General features: G+C 41.8%; 1 protein-coding gene across 3 annotated transcripts in view; it reads left to right on the top strand.

Moving 5' to 3' along the window:
* Positions 1-15,005, top strand: part of LOC139466660 (uncharacterized) — a 345,287-nt gene that overhangs the window by 295,883 nt on the left and 34,399 nt on the right. For 2 of the 3 annotated variants that reach the window (XM_071248252.1, XM_071248254.1), the window contains 3 exons: positions 2,890-3,054; positions 4,001-4,134; positions 11,568-11,647. In XM_071248252.1, the coding sequence (XP_071104353.1) occupies positions 2,890-3,054; positions 4,001-4,134; positions 11,568-11,647 (379 nt within the window). The remainder of the gene's footprint in view (positions 1-2,889; positions 3,055-4,000; positions 4,135-11,567; positions 11,648-15,005) is intronic. The other variant, XM_071248253.1, reaches the window with a different exon arrangement.

The raw sequence follows: 15,005 nt of genomic DNA, 5'->3' as shown, positions 1-15,005 counted from the left end.
ATAGTATGTTTTTCAAGATCTGCTCGGGAAACGAGGACTACCGCCATTTTCAGTCTAAATCAAAGTCGTTGCCATGGAAACTCGAAAAACAATTTTTTTAAAAATCCCAATCTATCAAAAGGCACCCGTTCACCACTAGATCTATCTATGTGCCAGGTTTGGTGAAGAAATATGGTACGGTTTTCAAGATTTGCTCTGAAAACGAGGACTACCGCCATTTTCAGTCTAATTCAAAGTCGTTGCCATGGAAACTTGAAAAACATTTTTTTTTTAAATCCCAAACTATCAAAAGGCACCAGTTCACCACTAGATCTATCTATGTGCCAAGTTTGGTGAAGAAATATGGTACGGTTTTCAAGATCTGCTCCGGAAACGAAATGTGACGGACAGACGGAAGGATGGCTGGACGGACGGACGGCACCCATTCCTATATCCCCCTTCCACTTTGTGGCGGGGGATAATAATAATAAGAAGAAGAATGGGCCTATTTATATTGCGCAGTGTACACACCACAGGGCATGCCCAAAGCTCTATACTATTATTACATCGATCAATGGATCAGTGTGCACTCGATCATCATTCTCAGCTCCCTAGGGTGTATATAATCCAAGCTTCCTATCTCATCTTACCTGGGTACCTATTCACTGCTTGGTGAACAGAGGCATATTTTGAACAAAGTCACTTGCCCAAGGAGACACCACATGTGTTGCATGTGCTTCAGTGTGGGGCAGGACTGAAGCCCTAGAAACTCTCAGGAGCCAAGCTGCCAAACACACCCATCCATGGACTCTCTGCGACCAACGTTGCTTACTTTCTACTGATTTGTGACCATTGAGCTGTGCACAGGAGCACTTGCCAGCACATTGTGTGTTGCGTGTGCTCACCCAGTGGATATTCTACGATAAATTCACTTAAGGATTGACGGTGTATTTTTTTCAGGTATGCGGATTCTTACAAAAGTTTGCACATCAGTTTTCGATTCATACCTCAATGAACCAAAGAAAATACACAGTCAATGTTTATGATTAAATTCGACAACGTAAAACATGTTTTATCTACAATAGTTTAACCAAAAACAGTTGTATATATCAAAACAGACAAAAATGATGAGATTGATAAACATTCCAGGTGTAGGAATACATACTGTGGCGTGACATGAGTCAGGTGATCGTTTAATTTATGCACATAACTTGACATGCCTACACTGTCAACGGAGAGCAGGATCAAAACAATGTTCATTGGACCTGTCAATTAAGGCAAGAGGCGAAAAGAACTGCAACAGTCAGACGGGTAACGCACCGGAAGAAATATGTCCGAAAGAAGGCGGCTGTTTCAAATTGCATGGTCAGTTAGCAGGACAAAAACAGGCGAGCGAGCCTGCACGTTAACGGTTTGCTGTTTCATTAATTCTCAGCCTTCGGTTTCAAAGGGTAGTTTGAACAATGAATATGCATGAAAGTTGCTAAATGTCCTGTGCATGACGATACACGTGAGCAGAAAGGGAATTCCCTCAAATATAATATTGGGATTCCCCGACATTCCAAAGTAATAAAAGTAGTGCGTCTCGGTGGGCGTGGCTTAATTTTTTACATTCATTGGAAAATGAATGCAATAACATGTCACCAATTCAGCTAATCAGAATGCAGTAATTTCAATGAACACAACGAAAATTTAATTATATGGCGATGTTGAGTGTGCCCACCCAGTAGATATTATACGATAGATTCACATGGTGATGTTGAGTGTGCTCACGCAATGGATATTCTATGATAGATTTACATGGCAATGTTGAGTGCGCTCACCCAATGGATATTCTAAGATAGATTCACATGGTGATGTTGAGTGTGCTCACCCAATGGATATTCTACGATAGATTCACATGGTGATGTTGAGTGTGCTCACGCAATGGATATTCTACGATAGATTCACATGGTGATGTTGGGTGCGCTCACCCAATGGATATTCTACAATAGATTCACATGGCGATGTTGAGTGCGCTCACCCAATGGATATTCTACGATAGATTCACATGGTGATGTTGAATGTGCCCACCCAGTGGATATTATAAGATAGATTCACATTGTGATGTTGAGTGCGCTCACGCAATGGATATTCTACAAAAGATTCACATGGCGATGTTGAGTGCGCTCACCCAATGGATATTCTACAATAGATTCACATGGCGATGTTGAGTGTGCTCACCCAATGGATATTCTATGATAGATTCACATGGTGATGTTGAGTGTGCCCAACCAATGGATATTCTACGATAGATTCACATGGTGATGTTGAGTGCGCTCACCCAATGGATATTCTACGATAGATTCACATGGCGATGTTGAGTGCACTCACCCAATGGATATTCTACGATAGATTCACATGGCGATGTTGAGTGCGCTCACCCAATGGATATTCTACGATAGATTCAGATGGTGATGTTGAGTGCGCTCACCCAATGGATATTCTACGATAGATTCACATGGCGATGTTGAGTGCGCTCACCCAATGGATATTCTATGATAGATTCACATGGCGATTTGGAATTGCTCAACCATTATGTTTGTTGAATGTGCCTTATCAAAGGACTAGTTGAGTTTATTTATTCAAGAATATCCAATACATGCCTACCATTCCTATCATTTACAGAAGGTTCATACCAATTGTCTTCAAATGCTTGCATGAAACTACTTGACCCATTCACATAAATTTCAGATGGTTTTATGACAATGAATGAGCTGTCCAACTTCTCTAATTGATATATGAGTCCAATATTGTTTGTGTAAAATTAGGTAATGCTGTTTTTTTCGGATGCTTGATTCTGACATATATATACTTCATTCAGATGTAAACTAAATGTTCTACATGTCAATGTTTGTTAAAATGTTACAGCTAGTCACAGTCCCAAAACAAGAAGGAAGAAACTGAATGCTCGGATGAAGAGTTTTTCACTCGACACGCCAGACCCACCAAAACAGTTACTGGGCATAGATGAGACGACAAAGAAGAAGAGCAGTTCCTTTACTAACACTTGTTTTGGAGGTACAACAGTCACATGTAACTAACTTTTTGTTTTAGGTACATCAGTAACAGAACTAACACTTGGTGTGGCAGGTGCTAAAGTCAATGTAACTGGTTTGGGAGGTCGAATAATTAAGCTTAATGTGTATGCTCAGATTTGAAGTCTGCAAATGGATTTCTCCAAACTTGCAGATGTTGGAGTTTGTGTACTAGATGTTCTTCCTACATTTCCCTGGGGATGACAGTGAATATCAAGGAAACTATGAATATCTTTTAATGGAACTTGATCAAACTAAGTATACACGATCTCTCTAAGATCTCTATGTACCGAAGTCAAATTAAATCAAGAGAATGTGAAAACTGAGTTTAAGTAGAAAAGGAAAATAACATTGAAAATGCTACCTGCACAAACCAACTGGGCAGGAATGAGGGGTTGTTATAGAGTCAGTTCATGCGTGATTTGAAAATAAAATTCTAACATGTAAAAATATTTGTTTTGAAATACATGTCATAAATCAGAGACTAATTAAAATCTGTGCTTCAATATCGATGTCTATACGTAAGATGCAGAGATCATTTAAACATATAAATACTGGTACGCTTTTCAGACGAAACAAACTGCAATATTTTTTCTGTGTTCCAGCTTTTTGGGTGAAAATAATGTAATAAGTTTTGTTACCATTTGTATAGTTTAACCTAAACTCTACACAGAAATTTATTCACAAATGATGTTTCCCTTAGAAATTGATTGACAAAACATCAGAAATGTGGAAGTGATTTTTCTCTCATGTTGTTATCTCCTCTGTATCCATAACTACAAAATGGCGGCGACTGACCATGCTGAGTAATATTTACTTCAGTATGTAGAGAATAGGATCTGAATGTACAGTCCGTGTCAATCACTGTCAACACGCTGTAGGTCCAAATCTATTGCAAAACAGATACCCATATATATTGCAATACATTTGTTTTGTCAAAACAGCTCCCAACAGTCCAGTTGACACAATGACAAGCACCTCATACAGAAAGAAGCTTGGGTTCAGTCATCGCTCCAGCTCTCTGGAGATTGAGGAACGGAAACATCGAAGTCATACTCCTTCCCCACTCCAGTCTCCGGTTAGTTATGTTACATCTATACAACCTACACCAGTCTCCTGTCAGTTATGTCACATCTATACTCCCTACACCAGTCTCCAGTCAGTTACACTCTATACATGTGTGTCACATCTATACCCCCTTCACCTGTCTCCTGTCAGTTATGTCACATCTATACTGCCTACACCAGTCTCAAGTCAGTTATGACACATCTATACCCCCTTCACCAGTCTCAAGTCAGTTATGGCACATCTATACTCCCTACACCAGTCTCTGGTCAGTTACACTCTATACATGTGTGTCACATCTATACCCCCTTCACCTGTCTCCTGTCAGTTATGTCACATCTATACCCCCTTCACCAGTCTCTAGTCAGTTATGACACATCTATACCCCCTTCACCAGTCTCTGGTCAGTTACGTCACATCTATACTCCCAACACCTGTCTCCTGTCAGTTATGGCACATCTATACCCCTTTCACCAGTCTCAAGTCAGTTATGTCACATCTATACCCCTTTCACCAGTCTCTGGTCAGTTATGTCACATCTATACACCCTTCACCAGTCTCAAGTCAGTTATGACACATCTATACCCCCTTCACCAGTCTCAAGTCAGTTATGTTACATCTATACCCCCTTCACCAGTCTCAAGTCAGTTATGTCACATCTATACCCCCTTCACCAGTCTCTGGTCAGTTATATCACATCTATACCCCCTTCACCAGTCTCTGGTCAGTTATGTCACATCTATACTCCCTACACCAGTCTCCAGTCAGTTACACTCTATACATGTGTGTCACATCTATACCCCCTTCACCTGTCTCCTGTCAGTTATGTCACATCTATACTGCCTACACCAGTCTGAAGTCAGTAATGTCACATCTATACCCCCTTCACCAGTCTCAAGTCAGTTATGACACATCTATACCCCCTTCACCAGTCTCAAGTCAGTTATGTCACATCTATACCCCCTTCACCAGTCTCAAGTCAGTTATGTCACATCCATACCCCCTTCACCTGTCTCCTGTCAGTTATGTCACATCTATACACCCTTCACCAGTCTCTAGTCAGTTATGGCACATCTATACTCCCAACCTCTGTCTCCTGTCAGTTATGGCACATCTATACCCCCTTCACCAGTCTCAAGTCAGTTATGGCAGATCTATACCCCCTTCACACGTCTCTGGTCAGTTATGTCACATCTATACCCCCTTCACCAGTCTCTGGTCAGTTATGTCACATCTATACACCCTTCACCAGTCTCTGGTCAGTTATGTCACATCTATACTCCCTTCACCAGTCTCTGGTCAGTTATGGCACATCTATACTCCCTTCACCAGTCTCTGGTCAGTTATGGCACATCTATACCCCCTTCACCAGTCTCTGGTCAGTTATACCCCCTTCACCAGTCTCTGGTCAGTTATGGCACATCTATACCCCCTTCACCAGTCTCTGGTCAGTTATGGCACATCTATACCCCCTACACCAGTCTCTGGTCAGTTATACCCCCTTCACCAGTCTCTGGTCAATTATGGCACATCTATACCCCCTTCACCAGTCTCAAATCAGTTATGGCACATCTATACTCCCTTCACCAGTCTCAAGTCAGTTATGTCACATCCATACCCCCTTCACCTGTCTCCTGTCAGTTATGTCACATCTATACACCCTTCACCAGTCTCTAGTCAGTTATGGCACATCTATACTCCCAACACCTGTCTCCTGTCAGTTATGGCACATCTATACCCCCTTCACCAGTCTCAAGTCAGTTATGGCAGATCTATACCCCCTTCACACGTCTCTGGTCAGTTATGTCACATCTATACACCCTTCACCAGTCTCTGGTCAGTTATGTCACATCTATACCCCCTTCACCAGTCTCTGGTCAGTTATGTCACATCTATACTCCCTTCACCAGTCTCAAGTCAGTTATGGCACATCTATACTCCCTTCACCAGTCTCAAGTCAGTTATGTCACATCTATACTCCCTTCACCAGTCTCTGGTCAGTTATGGCACATCTATACCCCCTTCACCAGTCTCTGGTCAGTTTTGGCACATCTATACCCCCTTCACCAGTCTCTGGTCAGTTATGGCACATCTATACTCCCTACACCAGTCTCCAGTCAGTTACACCCCCTTCACCAGTCTCTGGTCAGTTATGTCACATCTATACCCCCTTCACCAGTCTCAAGTCAGTTATGACACATCTATACCCCCTACACCTGTCTCCAGTCAGTTACAGTCTGTACATGTGTGTTACATCTATCCCCCCTACACCTGTCACTAGTCAGTTACAGTCTGTACATGTGTGTCACATCTATACCCCCTACACCTGTTTATAGTCAGTTACAGTCTGTACATGTGTGTCACATCTATCCCCCCTTCACCAGTCTCCAGTCAGTTACAGTCTGTACATGTGTGTCACATCTATCCCCCCTTCACCTGTCTCCAGTCAGTTACAGTCTGTACATGTGTGTCACATCTATACCCCCTTCACCTGTCTCTAGTCAGTTACAGTCTGTACATGTGTGTCACATCTATCCCCCCTTCACCTGTCTCCAGTCAGTTACAGTCTGTACATGTGTGTCACATCTATCCCCCCTTCACCTGTCTCCAGTCAGTTACAGTCTGTACATGTGTGTCACATCTATACCCCCTTCACCTGTCTCCAGTCAGTTACAGTCTGTACATGTGTGTCACATCTATCCCCCCTTCACCAGTCTCCAGTCAGTTACAGTATGTACATGTGTGTCACATCCATACCCCCTTCACCTGTCTCCAGTCAGTTACAGTCTGTACATGTCTTTCACATCTATCCCCCCTACACCTGTCTCCAGTCAGTTACCATCTGTACATGTGTGTCACATCTATCCCCCCTTCACCTGTCTCCAGTCAGTTACCATCTGTACATGTGTGTCACATCCATACCCCCTTCACCAGTCTCCAGTCAGTTACAGTCTGTACATGTGTGTCACATCTATCCCCCCTTCACCTGTCTCCAGTCAGTTACAGTATGTACATGTGTGTCACATCTATACCCCCTTCACCTGTCTCTAGTCAGTTACAGTCTGTACATGTGTGTTACATCTATCCCCCCTACACCTGTCACTAGTCAGTTACAGTCTGTACATGTGTGTCACATCTATACCCCCTTCACCTGTCTCCAGTCAGTTACAGTCTGTGCATGTCTTTCACATCTATCCCCCCTTCACCTGTCTCCAGTCAGTTACCATCTGTACATGTGTGTCACATCTATACCCCCTTCACCTGTCTCCAGTCAGTTACAGTCTGTGCATGTCTTTCACATCTATCCCCCCTTCACCTGTCTCCAGTCAGTTACCATCTGTACATGTGTGTCACATCTATCCCCCCTTCACCTGTCTCCAGTCAGTTACAATCTGTACATGTGTGTCACATCTATCCCCCTACACCTGTCTCCAGTCAGTTACAGTCTGTACATGTGTGTTACATCTATCCCCCCTACACCTGTCACTAGTCAGTTACAGTCTGTACATGTGTGTCACATCTATACCCCCTACACCTGTTTATAGTCAGTTACAGTCTGTACATGTGTGTCACATCTATCCCCCCTTCACCAGTCTCCAGTCAGTTACAGTCTGTACATGTGTGTCACATCTATCCCCCCTTCACCTGTCTCCAGTCAGTTACAGTCTGTACATGTGTGTCACATCTATACCCCCTTCACCTGTCTCTAGTCAGTTACAGTCTGTACATGTGTGTCACATCTATCCCCCCTTCACCTGTCTCCAGTCAGTTACAGTCTGTACATGTGTGTCACATCTATACCCCCTACACCTGTCTATAGTCAGTTACAGTATGTACATGTGTGTCACATCTATCCCCCCTTCACCTGTCTCCAGTCAGTTACAGTATGTACATGTGTGTCACATCTATACCCCCTTCACCTGTCTCCAGTCAGTTACAGTCTGTACATGTCTTTCACATCTATCCCCCCTACACCTGTCTCCAGTCAGTTACCATCTGTACATGTGTGTCACATCTATACCCCCTTCACCAGTCTCTGATCAGTTACAGTCTGTACATGTGTGTCACATCTATCCCCCTACACCTGTTTATAGTCAGTTACAGTCTGTACATGTGTGTCACATCCATACCCCCTACACCTGTCTCCAGTCAGTTACCATCTGTACATGTGTGTCACATCTATCCCCCTACACCTGTCTCCAGTCAGTTACAGTCTGTACATGTGTGTCACATCCATACCCCCTACACCTGTCTCTAGTCAGTTACAGTCTGTACATGTGTGTCACATCTATCCCCCCTACACCTGTCTCTAGTCAGTTACAGTCTGTACATGTGTGTCACATCTATACTCCCTTCACCTGTCTCTAGTCAGTTACAGTCTGTACATGTGTGTCACATCCATACCCCCTACACCTGTCTCCAGTCAGTTACAGTCTGTACATGTGTGTCACATCTATCCCCCCTACACCTGTCTCTAGTCAGTTACAGTCTGTACATGTGTGTCACATCTATACCCCCTTCACCTGTCTCCAGTCAGTTACAGTCTGTACATGTGTGTCACATCTATCCCCCCTTCACCTGTCTCTAGTCAGTTACAGTCTGTACATGTGTGTCACATCTATCCCCCCTTCACCTGTCTCTAGTCAGTTACAGTCTGTACATGTGTGTCACATCTATCCCCCCTTCACCTGTCTCTAGTCAGTTACAGTCTGTACATGTGTGTCACATCTATACCCCCTATACCTGTCTCTAGTCAGTTACAGTCTGTACATGTGTGTCACATCTATACTCCCTTCACCTGTCTTCAGTCAGTTACAGTCTGTACATGTGTGTCACATCTATCCCCCCTACACCTGTCTCTAGTCAGTTACAGTCTGTACATGTGTGTCACATCTATACCCCCTACACCTGTCTATAGTCAGTTACAGTCTGTGCATCTGTGTCACATGTTTACTCCCTAAACCAATCTTATTGAAATGAGATCTTAGTTGTCGCTACTGCTAAACAAAGATATGAGGACATCCCATTACAGGGCAATGTCAGAACGACCTTTCATCTGACCAATAAGAGCATCGCTTATCAGATCATGAAAGTGACAATTGGAATGTGATTTTTGATCGTGCAACCTCGAAAAAAAACACACAGGGAATTCCAAACGACAGTTATGGACTTTTTGACTGTATTCATACAATCTAGACCATCTATTAGCCATTCCAGAATGATCTTTTGTTCAATTTTTGATATTTTAATCGGGTGTATGTCAAAATATGTTTTGAAGCATTGTCGCCAGTTTGAAACTCGTGCCGTAAAGTTCGATTAAGCTGCCTTCTGATTGGCTATTGTTGACTTCTTGTTAGACATCACATTGGTCGGTCAAATTTCACGAAAGGTCGGTCTGACGTGACCCGTAATGATATGTCCTCAGATCTTTGTTTAGCGGTAGCAAGAACTAAAATCTGATTTTAATGAGAGTGTCCCTAAACTAGTCTCCAGTCAGTTATCAAACAATAGTTATCATTGTTAATAATTTTAAGAATACTACCTCTATTACATTATAGCCATAAATCCTGTATTTTGGCTGCGGACACACTTTTACTAAATCTTCATGTCCTCTTCACTGTCAACTACACACAACTAGTTGTTCCCCTAATAGCACATGTAGCTTTTCAGCTCTTCTGTGCAAAAAGGTGGGAAAAATGTCACTTCTTTCCAAAACCTCTCACCACTGGAGGCTGATGAATTGGGGAGGAAGGTTGGAGTATTTCCTCATGTGATAGAGGTAGTATTCTTAGAATTAATAACAATGATAACTATTGTTTGATAATTTCTGCATATCCTTAACCTCTATTACATCATAGCCAGTATATACCAAAGGGATAAGGCGGAACCTGATAGAACTTGAGAGCTTGTTTAGGACAAAGGAGGCGATCGGTATGATCCACTGTAGGTGCCAAGGTGGGATAATAGTATAATGTCTGTGAGCCAATGGACCAGTAGCCGTGGACTGATTCTTGGCTATAAAGTCTTGTAGGGACCGAACACATCACCTCCCATAATTTCCTTATGAAAATCACCAGATTTCTTTTTTGCCTTGAAAACTAGCACACATTCATCAATAAGCCCCATATCATGGGATGTAGCGTGCAAAACAATGACACGATTACCTTTACCTGGACGTCCTGACTGATAATTATGAATGGTTCAGAGATAATGTGACCTCACAGACAGGATGGAATATTTTCCCCTGAAACGTGCTCGGTCATTGCCACGTGCAAATCCCAACTCTTGGAGAGCAATAGTTAGTGCAGTCCGGGAAACATTAATTTTATCTTTAATTCCTCCCAAAATCTACCACAAGTCAGGGTTACCTTCTGCTCATAAAGCTTGTACACTATACACCTAATCACCCTGTATCAAAGCTGTCTAATATCCTTTTACTTCCCAGTTTTGTTTTTGAGACCACCCCTATACCTGTATTGTTTTCTTATCACACTGTAGACTTGATGGTATGAATTAAAAAACCCATAGCTTGGGCAGTTCGGTAATTCACCCTATCTAAATTAATAAATGGTTTTCCTCTAAAGAACTTGTATACATTCCCCAGTACAGACTCCATATCGTGTTCCATGGCCGAGAAAGACTTCTGAGCCTGAAACTTCTTTAGTTGATCTACTTCTGAAGAGATGGGCACCAGACAGGTGTTAATCATCTCTTCGATGGAGGCTTGTTGGTGGGCGAAAAGTCTCTCCAAAGGGCTGATCTCAAATCCAGAGGCTGGAACTGATTGGGGAGTCAAAGGGATCAAAGGCATGGAGATTGTCTCCTTAGGGGCCAATAAGATACAGTAGACTTTCCTCTTCACGGCCTAGCTTCTTGTGCTTCACCTTGAGTATGGAGGCATCTACCTTCATGAAGAAGGACTTGGATAGGAGAGAACACGTCACATCTCAACTCTACCGTACATGAAGCCTCGCTACACTTCCAGCAGAAGTTATGTGGATCTCCAGTCAGCATGAACTGGCCACACTTCTGGCATAATAATATATATTTATATGTAATAATATTTCTGAAGAAATGAATAAACAGTGTGACAACATTATAACATGTGCTAGAATGAAAACAACAAAACATGTTGACTCTAGCACACACAGGAAACAAGTGACGTTTTTCCCAGCCTTTTTCCACAGAAGAGCTGAAGAGCTACATGTGCTATTAGGGGAACAACTAGTTGTGTGTAGTTGACGGTGAAGGGGACATCTGTTGAAAATCTGAATATTTTATAATAGTGAGTCTGCAGCCAAAATATAGGATTTATGGCTATGATGTAATAGAGGTTAAGGATTCGCAGGAATTATGTCACATCTATACCCCGTACACCAGTCATGACATCAAAATGTAATGAAAGTGTATGATTCATCTTCTTGTTCCTCTGTACTTTACTTGCAGAAATCAAAGAGAAAAGACACAGACGTGTATGTGGTGCTATATAACTTCAAAGGAAAGGAAAAAGATGACATGGATCTTAGGTAGATCAATACTATTTCTTCTTGATTCATGCAGGTGCTGGTGCAGATACAGTTATCTTCTGTACACATGCAGGTATCTACTGAACACATGCAGGTATCTACTGAACACATGCAGGTACCTACTGAACACATTCAGGTGTCTACTGAACACATGCAGGTATCCTCTGTACACATTCAGGTGTCTACTGCACACATACACTTATCTACTGAACACATGCAGGTATCTACTGAACACATTCAGGTATCTACTGAACACATACACTTATCTACTGCACACATGCAGGTATCTACTGAACACATGCAGGTATCTACTGAACACATGAAGGTATCTACTGAACACATGCAGGTATCTACTGAACACATTCAGGTATCTACTGAACACATGCAGGTATCTACTGAACACATTCAGGTGTCTACTGCACACATACACTTATCTACTGAACACATGCAGGTATCTACTGAACACATTCAGGTATCTACTGAACACATACAGGTATCTACTGAACACATGCAGGTATCTACTGAACACATTCAGGTATCTACTGAACACATGCAGGTATCTACTGAACACATGCAGGTATCTACTGAACACATTCAGGTATCTACTGAACACATGCAGGTATCTACTGAACACATTCAGGTATCTACTGAACACATACACTTATCTACTGAACTCATGCAGGTATCTACTGAACACATTCAGGTATCTACTGTACAGGTCCACTTAACTACTGTACACATTCAGGTATCTACTGAACACATTCAGGTGTCTACTGCACACATACGCTTATCTACTGAACTCATGCAGGTATCTACTGAACACATTCAGGTGTCTACTGCACACATACACTTATCTACTGAACACATGCAGGTATCTACTGAACACATGCAGGTATCTACTGAACACATGCAGGTATCTACTGAACACATATGCTTATCTACTGTACACATTCAGGTATCTACTGAACACATTCAGGTATCTACTGAACACGTACAATTATCTACTGAACATATGCAGGTATCTACGGAACAAATTCAAGTATCTAAGGAATACATACACTTATCTACTGAACTCATGCAGGTATCTACTGAACACATTCAGGTATCTACTGTACAGGTCCACTTAACTACTGTACACATTCAGGTATCTACTGAACACATTCAGGTGTCTACTGCACACATACACTTATCTACTGAACTCATGCAGGTATCTACTGAACACATTCAGGTATCTACTGAACAGGTCCACTTAACTACTGTACACATTCAGGTATCTACTGAACACATTCAGGTGTCTACTGCACACATACACTTATCTACTGAACACATGCAGGTATCTACTGAACACATTCAGGTATCTACTGAACACATTCAGGTGTCTACTGAACACATTCAAGTGTCTACTGAACACATTGAGGTATCTACTGAACACATTCAGGTGTCTACTGCACACATACGCTTATCTACTGTACACATTCAGGTATCTACTGAACACATTCAGGTATCTACTGAACACGTACACTTATCTACTGAACACATGCAGGTATCTACGGAACAAATTCAAGTATCTAAGGAACACATACACTGATCTACTGAACACATGCAGGTATCTACTGAACACATTCAGGTATCTACTGAACACAAACACTTATCTACTGAACACATTCAGGTATCCTCTGTACACATTCATGTATCTACTGAACACATGCAGTAGTATAGGTAATGGTGATTCTGGCTCACTTCCACTGGCGCCAGATTTATATACCTATGCTGCTACTACAGATGGAATTTTTTATGCAAAAATGATGATGCAATTCAACGATCGTCATGATTCGTATTAAAAGAAACATCAATATTAATTAATAATTGATAAAATTTACTAAAGCACGAGAGGATATTGGAAAGGTATAGGAGCAATAAAAAAATTAGCCACTGCGGCTAAGGTATCTAAAGATGTGGCCAAGGACTGGCTAAAGAAAGAAGCGATGTGGCAAATATACTTACCGGCACCGTGTTATATACCGAGGAAGAAGTTTGATATTTTTACAACGAATGAAGTTCACCCGGCTGAATACGCTTTAACCGTAGTAGATGTGGCAGGTCGATACAAAGAGGCTGAGCCATTAACCTCGAAAGAATCAACAGAAGTAGCTAATGCACTGAGCCGCATATATAAACGCGGACCACTAAAATGGCCTAAGCTATTTCAAGTAGATCCTGGTCGCGAGTTTATGGGATCGGTCACTAAACTATTAACAAAGCACGATGTCGAAATCAGGCGCAGTCAAAAAGAGGCATACTGTAATCAAGCTATCATTGAAAGATTTAACCGGACATTAGCGGAACGTTTGTTTGGATATCAGTATGGGATCGAAATGAAATCGGAATGATTAAGATCAACCGAATGGGTGACACGATTATCAGCTGTTGTATCAGCACTGAATAATGAAGTAATGAGATTAATCGGGAAGAAACCATCCGATGCGATTAAAATGAAATCCGTGACTTCTGAATCTTCAGCACCGCGGAGAGGCAAAGAACAAAAACTTCCGGATAGAGTAAGCGTAAGATATTTATACCAGCCTGGTGAACTCGAAGGAGGCCTACGTCGCGCAACCAATCCGATTTGGTCCCTTATGATATATAACATTAGTCGGTTGGTTATGATAGAAGGAGAGAGCCTATTCTTTATTATCTTAAAGATGGACCAGGCAGGGCATTTGTACGAGAAGAGTTGCTCATAGTTCCCAACGATACAGTATTACCGCCCTAAGAAACCATAAGCATAGGTAGTTACACCATCATTATCAATCCATCTCTTTGTATCTAAGGGGGATAATGATGTCTTGTTCATTCTGAATCCATATATCCTGTGATTGACACTTCTTAAAGAGTTCATCTCATGTTTGAATGTTCTACCGTTGAATAATGCTTCTTTATACTGTTCGTGTTTGATATGCTTTTTTACCACATACTTTTTAACACCTTAAGCTTTTCTTATCACTCCATTATCAGACTTCCTTATAGAATACATCTTAGGTCTTAATCCGACATACTCCGCTATAGGAATCCCAGCACATTCATCCTTCATCTTACCTAACACCTTTTTATTTACTACGCTGTGCAGTGGATTATCTTAAGGGTAATCGCTCGTGTTGTACATATCTATTTTTTCTGCCATATCTTTATACACATCCTCGGTTCGTATTTCCATCAACAAAGAATCTGTGTCGGCATATAACACCTCGCATCTATCACCGTATTGCTTCTTAAGTTCGTTGTAATAAAAGTCATACATTAAGTGAGTGAGTATGGCTTTACGCTGCTTTTAGCAATATTCCAGCAATATCACGGCGGA

Source organism: Haliotis cracherodii, unplaced genomic scaffold (genome assembly GCF_022045235.1).
Source record: "Haliotis cracherodii isolate W230 unplaced genomic scaffold, xgHalCrac1.p SCAF_19, whole genome shotgun sequence".
NCBI classification, from domain to species: domain Eukaryota; kingdom Metazoa; phylum Mollusca; class Gastropoda; order Lepetellida; family Haliotidae; genus Haliotis; species Haliotis cracherodii.
This window is presented reverse-complemented; position numbering and strand designations above follow the sequence as displayed.